This window comes from Gymnogyps californianus, chromosome 19, assembly GCF_018139145.2.
Source record: "Gymnogyps californianus isolate 813 chromosome 19, ASM1813914v2, whole genome shotgun sequence".
NCBI classification, from domain to species: Eukaryota; Metazoa; Chordata; class Aves; order Accipitriformes; family Cathartidae; genus Gymnogyps; species Gymnogyps californianus.
In genome coordinates this window covers 1106439-1131302 of record NC_059489.1, presented here as the reverse complement: position 1 = coordinate 1131302, position 24864 = coordinate 1106439, and the positions used below count along the sequence as shown (strand labels likewise).

The window sequence follows — 24864 nt, the reverse complement described above, 5'->3', positions numbered from 1 at the left end:
CAAGGGGTGGGAATCCTGCCCTGCACTGCTCCCGTGTCCGGAGACATTCCCACTCTTCCTTCCCGTCTTGTTCCACAGCTCAACCACAACCCGCTTGCAGGGGTTTGCCCGGAGGAAGAGCCAGCGCGGCCGCCGTGCCCCCCGGCCGCCCTGTGCCTGCCGAGTCCAAGCGCGGTTATTTTTGGATGCGCTGTGCCTGCAGCAGGGCACTCCCCAAAGCGATCAAAGCTCACTTAAACAATTTGGGTCCGCAGGCGAGGTGCCAGAAAACGCCTTTTTCCCTGCTGCAGTTTTGCTTCCGATCACCCAACCATCATTTTGCGCCGCCCTGCATCCCTAATTACAATTTTTGTTTCTGCAGAAGGTGATTAGAGACCGGCCCTCGCGCCCACGCTGCTGCTGGTGCTGCAAACGCAATGCTGTCCTGCAGAGCGGCAGCCGGGTCAAGGTGAAAAATAATAGAAATAAAACCGTGTGGAAGGTGGTTCCCGGTACCACAGTCTCAGCGATGCTGAGCCCCTCGGGTGCCATGTGCCATTTAACCCCACCGGTGCCCACGCAGACGCCCAGTGCTGCCGTGGCCGTCACCCCAAGGGGCAGCGGGGACACGACCCACCTCTCGGTGGCTTTGATGGTCGCCCCAACAGCTCCTCCTGCCCGCCCTTCCCTGCTCCCGAAGTCCCAGCCCTCTGGCTCCGGCCAGGAGAGACCCCCAGCCCCGCTGTGCTTTCACCGTTGCCTAATTATTTTCACCGTTGCTTTCACCATTGACACCGGAATGGGAACGGGTGGTGCTGGTGAGGATTCGGTGTCTCAGCCGCGACCCAGCAGGACTCCATGAGCATCCCTCACCGCGCTGGTGGAAGGGACGCCCTGGGAAGGGGATGGGGAGGGGACAGCGCTGCGCAGGCCCTCGGGACGAGGACACCACTGACTGTTTCAGTTTATTTGCTCAGAGCCAGCCGGCTCTGGGCCACAGCCAGCCCTCGAGAGCTGGATTTGGGGCTCAGACCCACACGCGCGTTCCTGCAGAGCTGCAAAGCAGAAACACCGCGTTTCTGCTCAACCTCAGCAGCAGCGACCCGGCCTTGTACAAGTGTCTTTCGCCCAGGATCTCCACCTGTAACCGGCCTCCTCTCTGCGGGGAAACTGCCCGGAACCACACAGCCGGTCACCTACAAATTAACTTGGTTCCTTCTTGGGCCACAGCCATCCTCCCTCCCCACTTCTGCCCCAGGAAATGATCCTCAGACCGGGAAGTGTTTCTGCATTTATTTTTTATTAACCATTTATTTGTTTGTAATTGTTTTACTCTCACATTACAATCGTGTGGTTTTTTTATATTTTTTTTTATTTTTGTAAAATAAATAGAGATAAGTGAACTTTTTTAGGTAGGATGCTCTCCAGATCCTTGGTTAAACTTCATGATTGAATCTCTGCATCAGACCTGTGAAAATACAGCCCACACACGCACACGCTTAGATGAAAGCTAAACAGGCCGAGTTAGTTAAAAACCCACCTCCTGGCCGCAGGGGCTGGCTGGCACCGGGGAGTGCTGGCAAGGAGCAGCCGCTTCCCACCACGCGCCTTCGCATTTTGCCAGGTATTTCTTGTTCCTTTAATGAATACACTGATATAAGTTAAAAATCTATTGTTTTTTAAGCTGTGTATGTTAATCGGTTAGATCCCAAACTCCGGCTCCACGCTTGCCAGCCCCCGGCACGGGCAGGGTGGAGGAGATGCGTACCGCTGGGACCGATGCCGGGGCAGCACGGGAGCGGGTCGGGAAGAGGCACAGCTCTGTTAGACCATAATTAACTTTTGGTAACTTAAAAGTGGACTTTTAGGTAGTTTTTCGTAAGTTTAAAGCCTTTGATTCATCATCCTGTGAAGCGGCCCTCGGCCTCCCTGCTACAGGGGGGACAGCGACGGTGCTCAGGGTAAGGACACAGCGCCCAGCCTTTGGCATCTGCTCCACCTCTGCGGTTCAAGGACCCCCACCGACGCCGGTGTCCAGACGTGCGTGCGGCACTTTGCATTCGGCTTCCCTGCAGCGCGCCCGGGACAGCCACTGGGCCATCTCCCCGACCCCTGCGGGGCCCAGCTGCCTCAACACATATAGCAAACAGACTATCTGGTGTATAAGGAGCAGTGGCAGGTCAGACGCACTCCGCAGGCGCCATGGCAGAGGTGAAGCCGCCATCTGCACAGGGAGAGAACGTTTCTCACCCCTTCCCTCATCATTATTTCCTCCACTGTCAGCCTCATCGCTGGCAGAGTTTGCTGGGAGCCTGCAGACCCCATGATACCGGCTGGAAGAAAAACTGGGGACTTCTGGACTTAGCCGGTCAACCTTTGTCACCGCAGTGATTTTTGCAGAGTGCAAGTTCTGTTCTCGGCCAGCTAAATCGCACCTCGGCAGCACTTGAAAGAAACCTGCCCTTCGGCTTTGCCTACCCCTTCCCCACACCCATCTCCAGACCCATCATGGATTTCAAGGGACAGAAACATTCATTATTCAGACATGGGAGGTGCGGACGATGGAGCAGGCTTTCCCCTAGGTAGCTGGGACAGAGCTGTTTTGCTCAAAGCAGGACGACCTGCTGTCTTCCCCCTCTTTAGTGATTCTCTTGTGCTCAGACCACGTGTGGTTACATGCCCGGTTCTGCAGGGACAGACAGACAAGCCACAGCCACTCAAGGTGTGCAGCTGCACACACACAGCAGCAAGTGTGCAAATTCTCCTGACCACCACCTTGCTGAATATTAGCACGTCGGAGCAAATGAAAGCCCGTGGCTTGAACCTGGAGCCTCCTTTGCTGGCTGGGCAGAGCTCCCAGGCTATCAAACGTGTTTGTGGACTTCACTGTGGGCAGAAGGACAGTGATGGCAGAAGTAACAGTGACCGAGATACCCCAGACCTCCCCACCAGCACCGTGTGCGTGGGTGGAAAGTGGTTACGTGAGTGACTTGCTCCAGGCTTGTCGGGACGTTAAGAGACGTTCGTTCTCTTTCTTCCCTCTTCTTCCTGTATGTGCAACCTTACGGTACGGTGGCATCCTGCCCTGCTCCCGTCATCTCCTGAAGCCCCCTTCCTCAGGATCCCTGCCTCCCCTTGTCGCCTTCTGTCTTTGCTTCCACTGGAGAGGACGCTGCAGAGAGGACAAGGTTCATGCAGAGGAGACTCTTTCCTGCCTCCCTCGCCCACACTCAGGCAGGGCAGGAGCACGTACGTTGTTCTGCAGATGGACAGCTCGGTCTTGCTGCCCTGTCGGAGGAGTTGCTGTTTGGCACGGGGTAGGCAGCAGCTGGAGGGGTCTCGTGGTCCGGCTGAACGCACAGAGCTGTAGGTGAGTCCTGACTTCAGTCCTTAAAGCAACCTACGCTCCAGCAAAACAAAGAAACAAAGACTAAAACAGAAAGCCCTTTTCAAGGGTATTGCCTCATCCAGTCCTTCCAAGCTCAGGAGCCGTGTTTCTAACAGAGAAGCCAACCACTGGAAACAAAAATAAAATGTTCCTTTTCTGTAGCTTTTAGAAGATATAGCTGGGAAAAAAAAACCAAACCCAAAACAAAAAAGGAGATTGTCTCTCTTCCCCTTGTCAAAATCATCAGTAGCTAAGTCAGAAAAAAAATGTTCAAGTTATGGGTTGCAGCAGCAGCCAACACTAAACATTCAAGTCGATAATTTCACTATGTACATTATGGGTGAGACACGGCCCTGCCCGCTGGGACTCCCTTCTCCGGTGCCGCTGCCACGAGCCGTTATCTGATCCGCTTCTCCACTGAGTACACCGAGATGTAGTAGTCATTGCTTCCGACTGCCAGATGAGGCTGTGGAAAGAGCAAATCGTGGATAAACGTACAGGTGTCACGCCGTAACGAGAGGCACAGCACAGGCAAAATGGTAACGGGCGACATTTTCAGCAGTAACGCCCAGATGCTCAAAAGCTCTTAAATGCATCTGCCAACGCAGCTCTGACGACATTCCTGCCAGCACCTACATCGTCCCAGCGAGTTATATGCCTATTGCAGCCAGAGGGAGAAATTATAGTGACTATTAGTTGCCAACTGCTAACATAATTTTTCTAAATGACTGCAAATCTGCTAGTTAGGAACAGTTGCCTGGACTGAAAATTAGCATTCCCTCCACTGCGAGGCCCAGGAACAATCCCAGCCGTGGAGACCCGGGCTGGACAGGGCTTTGCTTGTTTGCTTTTTTAAAGAGCAAAACATCTCAAATGATTAGCCACTTCTTGCTCCGTCCCCCAAACTGTAGGACAGCAAAATCGCTCTTCAGCTTTTTGCAAAGCGGCTTTTCAAAACCGAGGAGATGAGCTTTCCTTTAACCTTGCTATCTTCAGGATGTAAAATGCACATAACCCAGGCAGGAAAGCTGCCCTCCCTCTCCCCGAGCAGCTGATACCAAATCAGCCCAGGACAGCACAGCTCTTCCCTCCTCTCCTCTAGGCCCTTTATCATTCCCGCCGCTCTTTCCCATTACATATTAAATATTTGTGTTCTGATCTGCAGGTTTCTAAAATAACTGTCTAAACGCCTTCTTTAACCTCCTCCTGTTTTCCCTATCCATTCACGTTGTTTTCTTTGGCTTTCAATCTCCTTCATTTGTTCTCAGCTCTGGGTGAGCAGAAGTCCACAATGCAGGTGGGCACCTGCCTCCTCAGTCAGTAGCCACCAGGTTCTCTCTCCAACAACCACTGCAGAGCCACCTCAGCTGTGACATACTCTGAAATTTCCTTTTTACTCTGATTCATTCTAGGCTTTATCAGCTTATGCCTTTAATTTTTGCAGTTCTCTCAGTTTTCTGATGCGCAGTTTTTCTACTGCACAGCATTAGGTCTTCCTAAAGCCTTACATAAGGCGGTGTAAAAGCAGCCCCAGAGACACAGGGGTGAGCCCACCGTCCGCAAGAGAAGGGGCATGGAACAAATAAGCACATAAAATTTTGCGTGCTGGAAGTGAGAGACTGCACCTCTCCACTCAGCTCCAGGCAAATTCACCTCGGACAACTTCTGCGGCAAGAACTACAGAGCTAAGCCAGGCTGCAGTCCCAGAGTGATGGGAAGAAACGGGAACAGTATATCAAGCTGATCCGCAAGTAAAAAGGGCTCAGCCGTTGGGAGCCCTGTTCTAGTCTTAGGTGCACATCATAAACCAGCAGCACCAGTGGCACCGCCAGCGTAGTCGTCTGGAACAGCCTGGAGGACAAGCACTGAGGACCTAGGCTGAGAGTCAGGCTCAAAGCAGCCTCCGAAAGCTAGGCTGGGGCAGCATCTCTCTGCGCTAGAGGAGTCTCTGCGCCTTTCCCTCTTCCAACACAGACGTTAACTAAGAAATGCAAATTCCAAAATCCAAAAAGAGAGAATACAGACCCAGTGAGGATGGAAAGCCAGGCAGCTGATGGCTCCAACTCTTTGTCCCATAAAACCATCGTAGTATTTGATATTGTTGATCAGCTCCCCGTTTCCATTGTAGATTGCAGTGAACTGATTCATTGAGCCACTAGAAGGCAATCAAGAGAACATGGTGTCACTGAGAATGCTGTCGTAACAACAGTATTGTTGCCTACAGCCCCCTCTCCAGCTCTCCAGCTGTGTCGACCTGAGCTGTTCACCAGACTAGTGTGCAATGAGTTCTTGTAAGCGGGGAGACTGACTTTAACTGTGCCACGACAACCTCAGTGCAGAGAGATTTACAGAAAGGCTGGAACCACAGTTACCTCTTACGCTGAGACAGAAAAACCACGAAGAGCTGATGCACACACACGCTGAGAGCGGATCCCCTGACCACCTCCAGGATAGGTGGCTGTGGAGCAGCTGCTGGTCCCCACCCAGAGCCCCCAAATACCCATGCTGGCTTTGAACAGGGATCTGACATGGGAGTGTAAGACCGTACACCAGCGCTCCAAGTCACCAGTGCAGAGGTTTCACTAATGCGTGCAAGGGATAAGATTCCTGAGCCGCAAACATGGGAAAGAAGCTGCACTGTTCGTGGTGAGGTTAAAACAAACAACAAAACCAGCAAAACCCCGTGAATGATGTCTGCAGAGACAAACTGTCCTCTCCGTCCACTCCAGGGATGCAGGAGCTGAAACTAGAACTTACCAGGCAAAGAGGTTGGCTTGTGGGTGAATGTCAAGGGCCGTCAGCCCTTTGACTATCTGAAGGACCTTCATGGACTCTGGCATCCGGGGGTCAAAGAACCGCACGTCTCCGTTTACACTGCCAACACAGGAGTTTCACACCGTCAGGCTGTACTCAAACCAGACCCTAAAGCCCAGGAAATCGAGCCGTGTGCCTGTCTGTGAGCTGACCACCTCAATCAGAAAATTAGGATAGAGCAGACACGCACCCTTGCCCTCTCTGTCAGTACGGCTGAATCCCCACTGATGTCACTTACGTTCGGTACCATCCACAACGCATTAAGAGCTGTGCATCAGCTCTGCCTCTGCCCTCAGGGTGATCCATTATTACTTTTATCCCTTACAGCTCCATCACTGAGTAGAAGTGCCTTTACTGTCATGTCATACTCAATACCCCAAGCTGCATGTCAGACCCAAATTCCTTCTCCTTTTCACAGCAGGAAATTGTATTAGAAAACTCTAACCAGATGGGATCTGCTGGTACCATCCATTACGCCAAATGTCTGGACACAGATGCACAAGTCCTCGCTGTCCAAAGTACTCTGTGGACCAGGCATAACAAACCCTGCGAACGCTCAGGCGATGTGTCAATCCTATTAATGACTTTATCAGGGAAGAGAGGGTGGGGAAAGCAGTAGTGGCAGTGGCAAGATACTGTCCTTAGTAGATCAAGCACCTTTCAAACACAAATTATTTCTTTTTGTTAAGTGATCTCTCTGAAATACATCAGTAGAATCACGTCTGTTAGATGAGAAGAGGGTGCATCTTTTCCTACAGCCCCGGAACCAAGGACTGAAGATTTTGCTACGGTACATCTGTTCTTCTGAGCTCCTTGTAAGAGACTGGTCAACTGGTGTACAGAAAGACAAACAGAAAAGTCTCTTACGGAAATTAAATTCAAAATCAACTCATCTGATCTTATTCTGCTGGCAGCAGCAGTAAGGCTTTTGGCACCACTACTTTTAAAGTGTTATTTTTTGCAAGTCACCGATGGCCATACAACTGTGAATCACCCTACAGAGTTAAGAACAACAAAAGCATTAAGCAGCATATTGCCTTCAGTTTCTGTACCTCTGGAATATCTAATACTGACCAAAAGGCTGTTATACAGAATTACGTATATCATTATAAGAGCTGCAACTCCAGCTGTCGCATAACTAAATTCAAGACAAATTGAACTTGAGGTTGATTTAGATCCTAAAGACTGGATGGAAATATTGTTTGAGAGAGATCAAATATGCAGTAAATTCATTTAAAGCTTTGAACCTTTGCAAGACTTGAAAATGGTTCTGAATGTATTGGAAGACCATGCAAGAGCTTTAAAATGGAAGTGAAGTTCTGTGATGAGGGACCACATAGGAAAACACATCCCAGTTGAACAATAACAGGCAACAAGTCAACAGCAGCTAAGCTACTAAACCAGGATATTCAGAAGGTGTTTAAGGACCTTTTCGAGCAATGCTGTCAGCCTAATAAAAGCAGACCTGCTGATTAATGAGAAGCACTGTGGCAGCACCAGCACACAGATCAAAGCGGCTGAACACAGTATCACGTGGTGAACCAGCGCCGGGCCATGGAGAGCCGCAGGATCCGGCTCAGCGTCCCCAGTCCTGCGGTACAAACTCCTGCCTCCGGTCCAGAGAAAAAGTTTCACCGAGGTTCAGAGAACTGCTCCATCAAGCAATACAACGCCTTCAGGTTTTTCAGGAAATAGCTAGACCAAGACCTCGCTACGTCCTAACATTTGTTTTTCTTGGATCTTGCCGTCAGCTGAAGAAGAGAGTGAACTGGGAGAAACTGAAAGCAAGGTGGCTTGTCTCAACAAACCCAGTTCCTTCGGGATGAGATCAGACCTGTCTTTTGAAGTACAACATTTTCTCATACCTCTTCAATCCCGAGAGAAAGCACCACATGCTGAGAAGGGCACTGAGGAGAGGGAAAAAATGAGCCTTCAGACCCGGGCTGGCCAAGCGTACAGGCCTGACCCCTGGGATTGTTGAAGGAGATTACAGAAAGGAAGATTAAAAACTCTAATATGTGAGCTCGACAAATCTGGCAGCTGCCTCACATAATCCCCTTTCTGAAAATCTTAATACATTTTTGCTGGCCCATCCCCCACCTCAGGAATGTTCTGAATCCCAGAAAATTATGTTTCGTTTTCATTTTGTAATCAAGAAAAAGAGCCTCTTTGTGTGCAAACAGTGGCTTTGTGACAATAAATTATATTCTGCTGTTCTTTAATAGCCAAATAAGTATATGCTGCTCTCTCTGCAGTATTTACCAGGCAGCAGAAATGGATTTATGTGTGGAAAATTGCTAGACAGCAAAGTAATCCTGCACAGCAATATGCCCAACAGATGCAATATCAACCTTCCTTCTCACATTCTCTCTCAAATGACCCCACGGAGATGTTGGCAATAAAGAACCACCACCATAAGATATACTATATCTAGCTTAGGTTTCTGGTTCACGCGATTCCTCCCTCACACGCCTCGTGATAGTGATTTCAGCAGAGATGCCTTCTTGTTTACTCTCAAACCACACTAACAGGCTTCCAAGGAAAGCTTCACATTTCTCTTTGCCTTCTCTCCACCAACTTTGGAGCAGGAGTTAATTACTGAAGCTAATGTCAAACTAAAGAGCTTTACCCTCTTAGCTCTTGAAATACCAGAGGCAGAATTTAAATAGAAAAGAAAACCATGTTTAAGAGAAAACAGCTCAAACAGTAAAATCTCTTCTACCTGACGCTCATGATGTTGCCTTCAGGATGTTTCTGCAAGTATGCTTTCACCACCCAGGCTGTGTGCTCTCGGTAGGTCATGACACGGCTGAGGAACAAGTAGAGAAACATTTTGAAGGGGAGGAGGAGGAGATGTGAGGATCCCACCGAGCCTGGGAAGGACGAGTAGTTACCATTCACTCAGAGCCATCCTCCTGTCAAACACGCGGATGGAGCCGTCACCCAGCCCCGCCACAATTAACGAACGATGAGAGTCACACGAGAGGCTGGTCACACAGCTGTCAGCTCCGGTGGGGATATCCTAAGGAGAAAGCACACGAAACCCAAGCTGAGACCATGATGCGTCTCCAAGTCACTACAGCCAAGGTCCTAAACCAGATGGACCCAATGTCCTCCTCCTTTTCCTTTCCCCATTCTGTAAATCAGTCCAAAACTAAACCAGGGTTTCCACCTGTCACTCAGAACACTAGGACACTGCATCGGTGTGAAGTTTTCCTTCACGCTCTCCGGACACGAGCAGAAATGAGGGGGTGGCGACCCTGGGGACGACGGCCACCGCCGCTGCCGTGTCTTTGAGCCACAAGTCCCACAGTTCAACCCAAAGAGCCAGGCCCAGAGGAGGAATTCCAGCAAAACCAGCTTTTGCAAATCATTCAGCTTATAAACCCAAATGAAGGCAAGATCTATTTCGGGAAGGAGGAGTTAATGTTATTCTCTACTAAGAATATCTAATTAGTTAAAATAAATGGCCAGAGGAGTTATTTCTCCATAAACCATCTTTGTTGTGTGCAAGTTGTAAATGCCATTGGAACGGCAGGAGGGACAGTATGTATTTGGAGGAGAAGAGTCATACAAGACAAATATACCTGTAGAAAGCAAAAACTCGTAATGGCATATATAACACCACATATAAAACCAAACATACAGTATGCTAGAGGTAATACCACCCATGCAAAAAAAAGATACAACAAAGCTGCAAGGTATTAGGTACAAAGCTGCAAGGTATTAGCCCTTTTTGTGCATCATGTCAACACCCAAATGAGTTCTAGGATGTTATTTAAAGGCCTCTTGTAAAAGAAGCTTTTTTCTGTCTGTACCAGACAAAAAACATATCTGGCTCCTGGAAACAATATAATGATTTTACCGGAAGGCGGTTCCCTTTACCCAGAATGGCTCCAGTTATCACTAATGAAGTCCATTTCTTTCAGTTTCTTTTTATTTTTTATGCTAGTTTTTAAACACTTAGCTCTCATTCTCCTTTCATCACTAGGATCACCATTACACTTCTGCAGAGCCCCGGTGGTTGTTGCAAATGAGCCGAGCTGAGCAGACCGCGGTTGGGCTGTCTGAGCGTGACCTTCCTCTTCTCCATGCCCGGCAGCCGCAGGCAGCGAGCGGTGGTGAGGCAGCTCTGGGGCTCTTGAACAACGTCAGAGTGGACACGTAAGCCTCAGACAGCACAATGAGCTGCCTGACTACAATACAGCACCGGAAAATCACTTACACAAGATAAAGCGAGCCAGTGCTGTGCCACCTATCAGTCCCCGCTTTAGGACATGTGACAAGTAGATCCACGTTATCTCATTAGACGCCAGACACCGTGTGTATCAAAAAAAATGACATGGAAGAAGAAGGCTGGAGCTTGCAAGGACAGCTGTGCTGGGAACACGGTGTGCACTCTTACTCTAACGCTGCTACTTTCCCCCTTTTTACTTGCTATAAGCAAAAGAATTGCTTGGAATAATATCTACGCCTGTTATGAGGAAAAACATTTTCAATTAAAACAGGTAAAAAAAAGCTAAGCAGCACTGAAAAAGTAGGGTAACAATCAGGAGGCACGTTAGAACTGCATTAGCTAATTTCACACTTCAATCCTATTTTTGCTTCTGTGCATATTCACCTTTCCTAGCTGCTATTCACAGCCTCGGCTGAGCGAAGGAGCTGCTGGCTAGAGGCACCAACCTTCAGGGCTGTTCTCAGCAGCTCTTCTAACTGCCTAAACCCAGATCCTGCCTTTGAAGCAGGAACAATCAGCAGAAGTGAAAATGAAGTACTTGCTTCTTCAGCTACATCCCAAGTGCTTCCAGAGGCACACTTTCTGTAGTTCAAAGAGTGGGAAGGCACCTTTATTAGCTTGGATTACATAGCTTCGCTGCTCTTTGTGCTGAACTTCACTTTTCCAGTGTTACTGAGTCAGGAAGTTTCAATCACTTGAATTTCAACACAACCAATCTTTGCAATTGAAAAAGAAACATGTTTTTAGATACTTTCAGTGCAATCATTAATCATCATCATTTAAAAGATTTTCACCTCCTGAATTTTGCTGTTCCCTAATTTATGTAGAGAAAAGAGTATGTGAAAGTAATTAAGATTAACATAGGCTTAATTGTCATGCATTGCAGGGTCAAAGTGTCGTAATTAATGTTCATCCAAGGGTAATTAATTTCTAGAAGCTTTGAAAACTAGTCTTCCTTTTTTCTCCAGCACGGTGACTCCATTCTCACAGACCAGCTGCTTCTCCTTACAATTCCTGAGAAACTTCCATTTGATCACGATCGACATGAACGCTTGCAGCGTCTTTTCCCCATTACACTGCGCAGAAAGTTACGTACGACTGAAACACCGCCTTGGTGCTGCCTCGTTTCAGAGGCGAGATGCGAGCACCCCGGGGTGCCCCAGCGCGCGGGTCTGCAGAGCTCCCCAGGGAGACGCGGGGATGCCGAGGGAGCTGCCAGCAGGCTCGCAGCCTTCTTCATCCTTTGATACCCGGGCCAGACAACACGGAGCAAAGTTCTGACCTGAGTCAGACTGGCCCAAGCTGGCAACAATTCCACCCGCTGCGTGTGACCAGTGCACGGTTAGGAAATGCTCGTGTTTCTGTCCTGTCCAGCACTCGGGTCCCGACTCAGGAGTGGACTGAGCAGGTATGCGAGTGGTCTCCGCATGGATGCAGCTTTCCTGAACACAGACCTTTGGCTGGTAGGTACGAGAGCAGTGTTGCTCTGTGATTAGCTCTGCGTGCATCCCAGAGAAGCAGCGATGGCAGCAGTAAGTCTGAATGCCCTACCACCGACCCAACTCACCACTAAATTTCCTCAAGAATTTTTCCACTATTTCAATTACGTGCTAATAGGAAATCCTATCTGCATCCTGGTGCCTGCCTCTGGATTTCACAGCCTCACCTTTCCCAACCACTGCTGCACACTGCCCAGAATAACAGCAGCAGCTTCCAGGAAAGACCTGACACACTCACTAAGTATGTGTGCACTTTTATTTATGCTGTAACATGACTCTGAGGCAGGGAAGCAGAAGCTCCAGAACCTGTCAGCTCTTCACAGACGAGTCTCAGATGCTTTGGCTGTGCACAGGGTAACTCGCTGCACGGGACTTGTTCTGGGAGGGAAAAGGGGAAGGGGACAAACACGCAGATGTTACCTGTACTTTCATTTCCCGATCTGTGTCCCAGATCCGGATTATCCTCACATCTCCCGATGTCATCAGGAGCCCGGTTTCTTGTTCCCAGTCGACCACCATGCCTGCTCCTAAGATAAAACACAGGCAGGGCGTGCAAATTACTCTCCGCATTAGCACAGCCAAAGCTGCACTAATTAGAACACCAGCTTTCATGACCTCATGCTACAGAAACTATTGTTATTAGAGGAAATGTAAAATTACATACACACGCATCCATACGTCCTCCAAATGGGATCAAATCAGCTGGTCCTGGATTTGAGTCCAAAATACGTCTAGCTTAAGCGCTTAGAAAAGCCGAGGTGCAGACGGCCCCCGCAGGCAGGTGAATACAGCCTTCCAGGGACTTTGCCAGGCTACTGGGGACTTCCAAGGCAGTCTTAATAAATTATCCACTACTTTACGAGAACACCGGATTAACTGATGATTGAAGTAGACTAAACTGGTGACATCTCACACAGCAAGACCTGAGAGCCTCTGGATTACCATGATTCCTCATTCTAACAGAAATCTGTGGCTAAGGGGAGATGTTTCTAAACAAGGAATAGCAAAGTCATTGCCGCAAGATACTGAATTCAACAGCTTGGTAGGAGTAAAAACCAATTTGCTATACAGACAGATAAGGAGGGGAACATTCTGCAATTACACTAGCTAAAATACATTTATGAGAGCTTTTGCTCCTCATCTTTGAGGGCATGAACTGATTGCTAGGTGAAGTTTAGAAAAACGTCCCATCCATGCTGTAAGAGAATTAGAAGGGATTTTCTATTCCCAAAACACCTGACATGGGCACCTGCTTACAGACAGGTTGGGAGGCTGCGCGAACTCATGAACTATGCCGGTATGGCAATTTCCAGAGAAGAGTAAGTGCATGTCACCTCCTTTCCCAGCTGGAGCAATAAGATGTCCAAAAGCCATCGAGCGAGCTGGCTCTCCTAAGCACAGAGCACACAAGTATCAGAACAAACCAGATATTGGGACTTGGAAAATAGCTGGCAATGAAACCCCTGATTCGGCAGGGGAAATCTCCGAGGAACAATTCTTGTACATTTAATTAGAAGGGACTTCTTTGTACCTGTGTGCCGCCTCCACAGTACAGAAACGTTTTGCTTAAAGCAGAGAGCTGTACACCAATTATGTTTTGCTTTTTATGCTGCAGAGGCTGGCCAACCCCAAATCTACTGGTTTTCCAGGGAGACTCTTATTCATACATTAAAAACACAAACAAAAAACCCCAGGAGCGCTACACGAGGGAACCAGACAAGAACTCCAATTTTTGTGTTTGTTTTCATCTCCTCAGGCAGGGCTCTCCCTGCGGCAGGGGCAGAAGCAGCATCCTTGCCTCGCAGAGCAGTGGTTCACCCTCTCGTCCATGCCAAACCGAGACTCTGGTGCCGAGAAGTATTTTATAACCACATGCAACCCGGCATCAGAAAGCACTCTGCAATGCATCAGGACTGCAGGCTCCTGCTCCGAGCCATTCGCAGTCGCCTTCAGTGGGATTCCTGTATTTCCACTCCACAACTTGCTTGTCCAGAAGGTACAAATGTGAATTTGTCTCAATTTACTGCTAGGAATTAGCCCCGGCAGGAAATTTAAGCCCACCCCAACACGCTCTTTGTCACCAAAGGGCTATAAGTACTTTTTACCAGACCAAAGACCTTTACAGGGCACAAAGGAAACAACAGAGGCATCCTACGAACACCGAGTTTTCTTCAAAGATGATGAAATGACCTTGTTTTGCACAGATCCAGCTAAAACATTTTGCCCATCTCCCCTTCCTAAGCATCGCATCCAAGAGGTTTCCTGATCTTGCTGCATACCACTGAGAAGATTACTGACGCTTATTGACAGTCCGTCATCTTACCGCAGGAAATTTGGGATTCTCAGCTAAGCCGAGAGCTTGTATCTTTATCTTGCGAGTCAAATTGATTGTTACTTCAGATTGCCTGGCAGCTCAGAGGGCTGCTAGAGATCCGAGGCAAACAAGCAGGCAGTGATTTAGATGATAAACATCACTGAAATGTTTCCATTTGTCATCTTGTTTATGGCCCATGTGACAAGATAAACCTGGCAGGCTGAGACAGATATTGCCATTACCATCGCTGATGGAGTTCAGTAGGCAATGTGCTCTTAGGAGTTTTAAAGCTCCCAATTTTCCAGTTACATTCCCCAGTTTGAAGACAATGTTTTTCTTCAGTCTGGTTGGCAGCAAGTCCCCAGCCTGCTGCAGTTCCAGGTGTCTTTTCTGCGGAACAGGATAGAGATGGTGAATTCGGAGCGATTTGGTGCTTATCTTGGTGTATCTGTCAGGAATTTAAGCACTGAGGATATTCAGCGATGCCATCTAGAAGGCTAGGGGAAGTTTCACTGAGGGAGGACGCTCCAGAGGGGTTTCACTTTATGTAAAATGGCACAGAGCTCTCCCATGAGAGGTAACCAGATAGAAAGGACAAGGGTTCACCGCGAACCAGGAGCTGAGAGCGAGCCCACAGGTGGAAAGAAAGGAGGGAGATGATGTCAGTGTATGGTGCGGCTCGTGCTCTTCCAAGCAGCCGATGCAGCTCCTGCCTTTCTTATAAAACTTAAATAGTCCATATAAGTGACAACCTCTGCTCTCTGGAAGAGGCAAGTGCAGCATTTTGATCATCCCATAACAAGAGATCTTCCCTTTCTTTCATCAGCCGCCTTATTCTCTCAAGAAAATACGAAATACCATTCTTGCTGCTTCCGATGCACAGCGCTCGCGGGTGGACTAGGCAGTCTCAGAGTACAGGATGCTCGTATTGCACCACACAACGCAGGCATCAGAAATAACAGAATATTTGCATAAAAGCCGCAGCCAAGGAAAACTCCCGGCACCTTCCCGCTGGGAGATGGGGCCAGCTCCATCTGCAGCCCAGAACGGCAGTGGGTCCTGGCTGCAGAGGTCGTGCCTGTGCCGAGCACCAGCCCCAGGCCAGGAGGTCTGCTCCCGCTGCGGCCCAGGCGATGCCCTGGCAAAGAAGTGGGTGAAGGAAAGGGGACCCCAGGATGCGACTGGGAATGCTTAACCAGAATTCAAACGTGTCTGAAAAGAAGAAAAGCCTTTGTACATAAATTTATGTCGTTTGCAAGCGTGTTACAAGGAAGGAAAGCTTCCTCTGACCGAAATGTTAAATTAAAAGATGACACTCGCAGTATGAAATGAGACATAAATAGCTGAACTATTTCTATGTACGAGCAAACGTTTTCGTAGTGGAAATGATACCGTATTGGCTCATGTTTATATGTTAAATTCCTAGTATTTTGGGATGAGAAGCAAATGTGGGAGTTAATACTAATTATCATTTCCTTTTTAATTAACAGAGGTCCTTCTCCAGGATGTTACAACTGAGACTGTAGTTCACCTGCTGGGTTTTGGCTTGCACGTTTGGCACCTAAGACGCTTCTCAGCCTCATTCCGGCAAAAAGGTAACGTACTCTGCAAAGCCATGCAATCTCAGCCTGAGCCACGCCGCCAGGTTTTGCAGCACCTGCCCACCCTATTTCCAAGCTCCCACCTACTTACAGAAACGGAGCAAACAGGGGCGATGCCGTGACACCAACGCAACCATCTGACAACGGCCAGCAGTGAAACCGTGGGACTCTCAGAAGCCAATGAATTGCAGAAACAGGCATCCTAGCAATACACTTCTTTTAATGCACCCTTAGTTAAGATTACAATTTTCCCATAAGGAATGTTATGTTCTCAGATAATGAGCAACAAATCTTCCACAGTTCAGGAAAAGAAATTTTTAGAGGTTTGTGGGTTTCTTCTGGGTTGTGGGGTTTTTTGGGGGGGGGGTTGGGGTTGTTTTTTTTTTTTTTTGAGTCTTTTAACACAAGTACTTGCAGTTCTGTATGATGCGAGTTTATGCACAAGGCAACACAAACCAACAGCGGTTCTTGAAGCTGTAACTTTCTACAGCTGTTCCGTCAGGATTCCCCCTGAGCAACAGATATTTGTCTGGATGGAATAGTTCCTTGTATAAATTTCAATAAATAACGCTGGTGTTGAAAGCAGCTGCAGTCCGAGTGTCTGCACTGATTTTTAACGTCACTGGAACGTGGCCAACCTGCACTTGGCATTTCAATGAAGTCAGGAATACCTACATAGAACACAACATAAAAGCATCTCGGATTCTGACTGATGATTTTTTAATCATGGGCCCTCCTGGTTGAGCAATGAGGCGCATCATTGTTTTAATTTCCAGGAAGCAGTGGGAGGGTTGTATGACCTCACTCATCATTAATTTCTACAACATCCTTTCAAAAAGTGTCACTCTTCATATGCCAAGGACTATGTGCAGCAAGGGAGGAGAGTAGCTGTGGTGCTGGGAATCCAATTAAAAGAACACAAACCCCTGGAGCTGCAACTTCTCCAATTATTTTATTGCCATAAAAAAATCTGACCAGAAATAAGGTGCTTCTCCCAAACTTCCTACTCCTAAAGGACAAGATACCAACCTCTGGGGAGATGTGGGAAGACTCACTCTACTTTTCTCTCTCCTTCTTTTTCTCCAGTATAAGCTCTGTTTGAGTTTGATCATTTGATCAGCTCCTTTTGCAGGTTAGAGCCTTCCCTCTGCCAAGGCTCCTCTCTGTCGCAGGCTGCCCCAGGCAGCTCAAGAGCCCTGCAGCTCGCCATGAAACTCCCCTTCCAGTGAGCTGCTAACTTTTATTTCTAAGAACACTCCGAGGCTGCTTCTCCACCCTCTCCCATCTGGATTGCGGACTGACTGCCAGAAGAGTCAGCAGTATTCAAAGCAGAGCAGAGCCTCCAGAGGGCAAGGTCCTGTTTTTCTGCAGAGCAGGTATTTGACGTCTTTCACTTTGTTTCAGAAGCCCCAGGAGAGCAGGAAGGAAGCAGGGAACTGGCAAGTATGTGCTTATTTTTTCTTGCTTGGCATCAGTAGAAATTTTCTCAAGGTAAGACAGATTATGGCTGTTTACATATCAGCACCAACAACCCCCACGAGGCAGCGATGGATAGAGGTGGGCACAGGTCAGCTGTATATTCTCGTTAACACAGCCTCCTCCTTCGTATCGCACATTCAGTTACGCCGACGGGAGGTAATGCAGCAGTGTGCTGATGCTCCATCAGAGCAAAAGAGCTCTGATGGAGCAGGAGGTGAAGCAGCCCGGGCAGAGGGTCACACTAACGCATCTCGAGACTCCTGCTAGCTCAGCTGCCTTCACGATGCTGAATGTGCTGGCTGCAGACTTTGCTCTGTGCTCACGCAAACTTCAGGGATTCCTGGGCTGACTTGCACAGTGGCCCGATAAGACCTGGACCATTAAGCCGTTGCTCTTTCTCTAATTTACCACTGATTTGCAATACAGCAGTGCCCGGTGATTCCTGCCTAAAAACAGCACCCAGTGATGCGAGACGAAGAGATAGTCCCCTATCTTTTTTTCAGTAAAAATTCCTCACAGAAGCCTAGGCAATGAGAACAGATCTTCTGTGCTTTAGTGACAAAACTAGTATATTTTATCTAAATATTGCTGATGTATTTTGCTGTCAAGCAAACAGCTAATCTCATACATTTTTAAGACTTCTTCCAAGGGAGAGAAGGAATCCTTTTGCTGCATTTTTCATTAGAACACCTGGCCAGAAAATGCTGGTGAATGCTTTTTATTGATTCACGGTTACTTGTGTGCTTGGGACAGAGTGCAATTGCTTGGTATCAGCAGCACTGATCCAGCAAGGGAGTGGCTGGTATTTCCTTAAACTGTTCGGATGCCCGGTTTACTGAGCGGGGAATTCCCTGCAGCCAAGTCTTGCTAATTTTAGCCTTTCCGTTTGCCAGTGGATTTTTGAGTGAAATACAGAGCCAGGCAGCTAACAGGAACACATCAGCTTTGCTAATTTCTATCCCAGTGCTCTGTCTCTGAACAGTAAGAGAGAGATTTGCAAAGACCTCAAGCTAAAGAGCTCTGAATCACACACCACTGCAATCATCTTCGTCCTGTTAATCACTACAGACACATTCAGCTCTTATCAGTCAGCAAATATTAATAATTGATGAATAATGCAAGATGACTACGTCAACATTAACATCCATGGACGTGCATACACACAAAGATGCCCTGACACATTAGCCATCTGTTTCCCCTGAAGACCTTGGCAGCAGAGGAGGGGGCCAAGCTCCAGAGCAATGCAGACACCGCACAGTCCTGGCTTCTACAGATGGAGGCTGGGGAGTTCATTTACCTTCCTTCCACGTGAAAGAACAGAATTTGTAAAATTTATTAGGCATATCCTTGCCAAAAGTCCACTATTCTAAACCTGCTGGGAAAGATTCATCAGCTTCTCCTTTTAACATGATCTTTATAGCGAAAGTGTATTACAAATAAACCCCAGTAAAATCCACGTTAGCTTAACGGCGGTTCACGTTTGGAACCTGTCATTCAAACCCCTTTGTGCAGGGATGCTTTGAAATCTTCCTGGGAAAGAGAGACTTGTACATCCCACCCACACCTCCTCTCACTGCAGAAAGCATGACATGAAGATGCCCTTTTCCTCGGCGGTTGGCTACGCTTACCTAGAGAGCACAGACACCCTGCCTGCATTTCCCATGGCTGTTACAGACACAGACACAAGGCAAGGAATGGGAGAGGTAGAAGCAGCAAAGCTTTCCAGGAACCACAAGGACCCAGCAGTCATTCAAACAATGCCAAAAAACCCCAACCAACCAACCAGTCAACCAACCTGAAGCCAGACGAGGAGGTCCTTCCCACCCCAGCTGATCATAGGTAACAGGAAAGAAAGCACTCACCTCCCTGTTTACTTCTGTCAAGATAGATTGAAACCCTTCGGGCCAGACCTGTGAGAAGACAGGGATTAAGGGGTTGATGCTAAGGGTAAGTTGGTCAGCCAGAGCAAAAATAAATCTTAAAAAAGGATTAGAGAAAGCAACTCAAGTTAAAGGAAAGAACATAAAAGAGAAGCAGAAGCACCAAGAGCAGCACATGCCTCCATCCAGAGAGCAGGCACTAGTTCAATCACAGCATCCCCTGGGAAGCCATCAACCGTGGCGCTTGTCATGTGTGAAGTGAGTATTCTGGCTGGCTGACAACAGCACAGATTTGACATTTCTTCTTGAACAAGGAGACTATCCTTTGCATGATCTGGTCCCTGTTCTGAAGTAAAATGCATCAGGAAGTGACAGACAGAAATCCAAATAACTCATGGCATCTATACAAATCAAACCAAGCACAGAACAGGAGGCTTCTGCCCTGGAAGGTCTGGGCTCCCCGCAGCGAGTGCCGCTGTACCAGGGGCTCCTCCGCCCCATCCTTCAGTGGGTAGCTAGCTAACCAGCACACAGAGAGTGCAAACAATTTATGGGTGCGCCGTTTAAACAACTCTTAAATGGGAAGTTAGCCTCAGACACAGACCAGTTTCTAGCCACTGTAAACGAACGGGGAAGCGAGAGGCACCTTGGGGCAACCCTGGAAAAATCTTGTGCAGGGAGCTCCAGGTGTTCAGGACGAGACCGGGCTGAGCCCGTCAGCCCTCGCCCTTCAGGAGCAATGTCCTGGTTCTCTTTGCTGGACTGGAGAACGGAAAACAATGCAGGCATCTGCAGAGAGCACACAAGGAGCTGGGGAGGGAAGAGCTGAGCAGACGGCGTTCGGTAATTGTGAAGCAGCTGGTCACACTTCTGTATTTGTCCGAATTCCAGAACTGTACTGCTTTCAGAGGCAAAGCCATTCTGATCGGGGGATCACGACTTGTTTCCTTTTGTCACAAAGAAACAATACAACACAGCAGTTTTGTTCAGAAGCGCGAGCGTGGCCACTTGTCGTAAGAGACAGCCTGAGAGCGGCGCGACCCAGCCGGCCTGGCAGTGCAAATTCAGAGCAGCTCCAAACCGAGCTCTCGTGCAGACGCCAGGCGATGGGTCTCTGTGCTGCTCTGCGAGCTCACACCGCTCACACAACCCGCAGCCTTCAAACACCCTTTTCTATGGAAATTGCCAGAATTCCCAAAGTCTCCTGCTGTGAAATCACAGCTTCAGAGCATGTCAGGTTTATGTTCTTCCTAGGCTGCTCAACAGAAAATGCTTAGTTTTTCCTACATCTTTTGAAACACCAGGCTATTAACAACAGGCCTTTTGCCTCTTCCTCAGCCCCCTCCACCTCTCGTGCTGGAGGTTCCCAGTCACTGCCTGACGCTAGAGCACGTGGTACCAACGCTGCCTTAAGCACCCTGATTGTGACTGAAAGAGACTCTCTTGGTGCATCGTGAGTGCAGATCTAAACAAGATCAAAATCAAAAAATCTTATACAGGAAAAAGAGGGTGCCCACACAGTAGTTTGCCAGTGTTTAAATTAAGACTCACCTACCCTGAGTCTCAAGTCAACTATTAAGTGCAATGAACTGGGGCCAAGTTTAACACACGTACTTGGCTGTATCAGCTCATTTCTCTTACCTCAGGCTGCACACCGCAAACAAGTCCTTTACAGAGTGTAAAAGTTTAAGTTCTGTGCCTCACTCTGGCCTGCTCCCCCCTCTCAGGCAGCCCCTGAGCATGTTACTGTAGACCTCCCATTACTTGGACAACCCGGGGATGCTTTTCAAGCTTCCAAAGGGTGTATTTAGGTATTGCATATTCCTCTCTCCTTTTATAAGTGAGAAAACTGCCTAGAAAAGTCAGTATTCCGGTTGCTGTCAAGATGACTATTAAATTCAGAGATGAGTATGACACAGGGGAACAAGGTTGGAGAGGAGAGAAGGAAATCAATAGTAGGAGCAAAAAAACTCCAGTAAAACTCCTGAGCTCCGCAGCTTCAAAGATGCATCTTCAGTTTTATGAGCCAGTGCTGGACCACAACTATGGTCTTGGCAGCAAAAGATAACTGCTGAAGAGAGTCTCATTTCCAAGGGGACTTGATCCACATAGCTCTTTTGAAGCGACTACATTTTTTTTTCTCTCCACAAAGAAAGCTGTCCTTCTCTTCCTCCGAACCTAATTCTATTGCTCCAAAAGTGCAACAGAACCCAGACTTCCTAAGACCATAAAGGAAAGAAAAGGGCAAAAAAATGTAATCTTAAAGAGAACAGACTTAAAAGTTTCAACACTCCTGTTTTGCCAAGTGTAACCATTCCACTTTTATAGCTAAATTAGCTCCTGCCTCAGCTCTTAACCTATTTTGCAATGCCAAACATTGATGCTTACAATCCTTTCTGCTGTATTAAAGGCCTGTAGAGAGTCAGGTACAATCAGCAAATGCCATGCCTTGATAAGGTGCACGTGGAAAGTAAGGCAGGAAAATGGAATTAGCCTGAAGGAGTTCAGTTGACAGTTGTCAGCATCCTCCCTGAACACGACTGATGATGCAGCAAGAAGCCGATGATCAGAGCAGTCCGCGGGAATTCCCAATTGTTTGGGCAAGTCCGTTACCAGCACCAAGGAAGCAAGATTCTGAATCCAGGGATGGTGAACATTAACCAGCATCCTTCGGGAAAGCTGGTGTTGACAAGAAAGAAATACAGGCCAACCGAATGACACTCCAAAGGGCAACCTGAGATGACTACTGGACGCTTTCCTCTCCGCCAAAGGAGATCCAGGCCCTTCACCACTCCGTGCATTACCACTGTTTTCCTCCTGCTTTTATTGACATCTCTGAAAGAGCAGGTTTTGACCGTGGCAATTTTCACAGTAGGCTGCCAACTTCCAGCAGCTCATAATCAGTTTTGTGCACATACCGCAGCGAGGCGCAGAGCCTAAAGTTACCTCAAATACCGTTCCTCTTTCCTGTAACACCAGAGACGAACCATGAGGTGTTAAGGAAAACATAACAGATACGAGCTCAACAAGGCAGCACTAGTAAAATCCAATGAATAGCTAAAAGAGCTGTGCCAGGCTCCTGTGATGAACCACATAAGCTCAGAAATGAGAACTGTCAGATTTTAAGGTCAGGATGAATTATGATGGTCATCTCATCTGACCTCCTGCATAGCACAAGCCAGGGAGCCTCACCCAGCAATTCCTGCATCAATCCCACAAGTGCTGATTGAACTACCGCACATTTAGAAAAACTTGTACCCTTGATTAAAAATATTCAGGTGACAGAGAATCACCATTAGAGCATTAGCATATTACCAGGTCTCGGAAGGACAAAACATCCACCTCCTTTCACGTCCTAAAACAGACTTCAGGGTTACTCAAACTGGTCTTCTGGCTTCATCCTGTGTACGGCTGGATGCCAGTGCTCCTTTTTACACCTTTTTCTATCCAACTTTTCTAACATTCAAAGCAGGTCAATGTCTAACTGTGCTGTCCTTCTGCAGGTGTCAGATTTAGATCGCATATTCTCTTGCCACCTCCTGACCCACAATAAACAGTGAAAAATAAGTGCCAAAATTTGAGCTGAGGCTAAAGGAGGTCACAGGTGCAACATGCAAAGCTGTGCAAAGGCTGAGCAGCCCATCAGAAGGAAAGAGGCGATACGTGAGCTCCTATCCCACCCAAAGGGGAAGAATAACCTCCTGCCACGACAAGCACGGAGCAGGGCAGTGCCTAGTTCCACCGTTGTTCTACAGTTCTCTCCTTAGGAACACAGTTAAGAGGAACGCTTGGGCAAGCCAGCTGCTGTGAAGCTTGTAACGGACAAGGACTTCGTACCCTTCTGCTCCCCAGCAAGAGGCTGCTCTGGTTGTTCTTCAGCGTGTGCGTGAGGTTGCTGCGTTGGGCTTTCGGTTTTGTTGGTTTGTTTTGTGAGAACAGGAAAAGTAATTCCTCACCAAGGCCTGGCAAAAGGCCATTCCAGAAGGCAGAGACTGTTGAACAAGGATGTTACTGATGGCTGAAGTTGAGAAACCCATTCTACTCTCCCCATCCCTAGAAAAAACCCTACCATCACAAATTATTTTTACCCACCCCGCTAACAAACCTTAGTGGGAACCCACCTCGTGTAGTTGGCAGCATGTCTGACAGCCCCTGCCAGGCAGTTACCATCTCTGGGTTCTTTTCCAGGTCTGCAAAGTTCTTCCACACTCTGATGGCACCGTCATCTTGGGGAGCACAGAAAAAGAGAACTCAGTGCAATGTCACTGCTGATGCAACTCTCGTGATTACTCGTGCACAACAAAGGAAGAAGAGAAGTGGAACTGTAGTCACACCAACTCCAAAACTGAGAGTGTCACTTGAACTTAATCCTTCTTATTAGAGTTGTTCTTCCTCTCTAATCTTACATCCATGAAACCTAAAGCATTGTTCTACTGGGAACTGTTCTGGGCGAGCTTTTCTCCTTCCCTCGAATAACACCTGACATTAGATGTTGCTCCATTTCTTTGACCCATTCATTTTCTCTAGGATTCATCTCTGTCCTCCTTGCTATTGGTGCCGAGAGCCACAAAAGCACCCTACCAAATACAAAATACAACCCCACAGAAGAAGCTGAATCAAAGGCCAGCCCATCAGCAGCAAATCTTTCAAGAACATCGTATATTTTTTCAATTTGTTCCCCATCTGTGAAACTTTTGTGCTAAGAATCAATAAATTGAAAGGAAAATGTCCTGAAGGCCCTCTCAGCGCCTCTTCCACCTCTCTTAATTATACCCAACCTGTACATTTCAGCATGAAGTTTGAAAAGCTATTGAAAACACTTAGACTGACAGGTTTCGAATGGTTCCTTGGGAGAGAAGCAGATCTTACTCACAGCTTTACAGACCAATGAATGGGAAAGAGCTCTTCATGCTACCTTACATGATGCAACAGGGCATTCTAGAGAACTACTTCCCCTGGGCGAGATATACGGACTAGAGAGAAACTCACAACTATTTGAGAAGTTTAGTGCTTAAAATAAGCCCTGCCTGCTCTAGACTTAAAACAGCACAAGTAACAGAATTTCATTTCTTATACTTTGGTTGCAGAATGATCTCCTTCTCAGCTCTGGACAGCAGCTTTTAACCAACTAAAATCACGTTGCCCGAGGTACTGTATAGGAGGAGGTTACCATGAACTCGCAATGATGGGTAAAGACTCAGAATGATGTAACAAATTGTGACTGGAAATGGTTTTGGCAAGTGTTTAACTTGTTAGTCATTTGAAAATCTTTGCAGCACCTACTTAAGCAGCTAAGAGATTTCAGTACTGCCAGAAACAACTTTCAGGTTTGATCCTGCAAATGCCTCCTCAGCTGAGACCAGGCAGGCAAGCCACAGGGGAGGGAAGGGTCAGCTTCGGCCGGATTCGCAGAGGGGAGAGCAAGGGGTCCAGAACAGCTCACATGGACTTGAATTCTGTAAAGGCCCCCCAGTCCTGCCCTCACATGTGGGAAAATGTGTTATTTACCTGTGGCAGTCAGCAGCAAGGAGCAGTCCTGTCCGTTCAGGTACTCCATTGCTGTGATCCTGGTGTATCGAGGGTTCCCATTGTGGAAATAGTCCAGCTTTTCCCCTTTCTCCCAGTCCCAAAAACTGGGGGAGGAAAAAATATGAAGTCAGTTCTTGGTTCTCT

General features: G+C 47.8%; 1 protein-coding gene across 3 annotated transcripts in view; it reads right to left on the bottom strand.

Annotated features, from left to right (window-relative positions):
• Positions 1-1271: 1271 nt before the first annotated feature.
• Positions 1272-24864, bottom strand: part of RPTOR (regulatory associated protein of MTOR complex 1) — a 162010-nt gene continuing 138417 nt past the window's right edge. For 2 of the 3 annotated variants that reach the window (XM_050908319.1, XM_050908320.1), the window contains 8 exons: positions 24700-24824; positions 23313-23417; positions 12338-12444; positions 9076-9203; positions 8904-8990; positions 6125-6241; positions 5393-5522; positions 1272-3833 (listed from right to left, as the gene is read on the bottom strand). In XM_050908319.1, the coding sequence (XP_050764276.1) occupies positions 3765-3833; positions 5393-5522; positions 6125-6241; positions 8904-8990; positions 9076-9203; positions 12338-12444; positions 23313-23417; positions 24700-24824 (868 nt within the window). In that variant the 3' untranslated portion in view covers positions 1272-3764. Of the gene's footprint in view, positions 3834-5392; positions 5523-6124; positions 6242-8903; positions 8991-9075; positions 9204-12337; positions 12445-19173; positions 19222-23312; positions 23418-24699; positions 24825-24864 lie in introns of all 3 variants that reach the window. The other variant, XM_050908318.1, reaches the window with a different exon arrangement.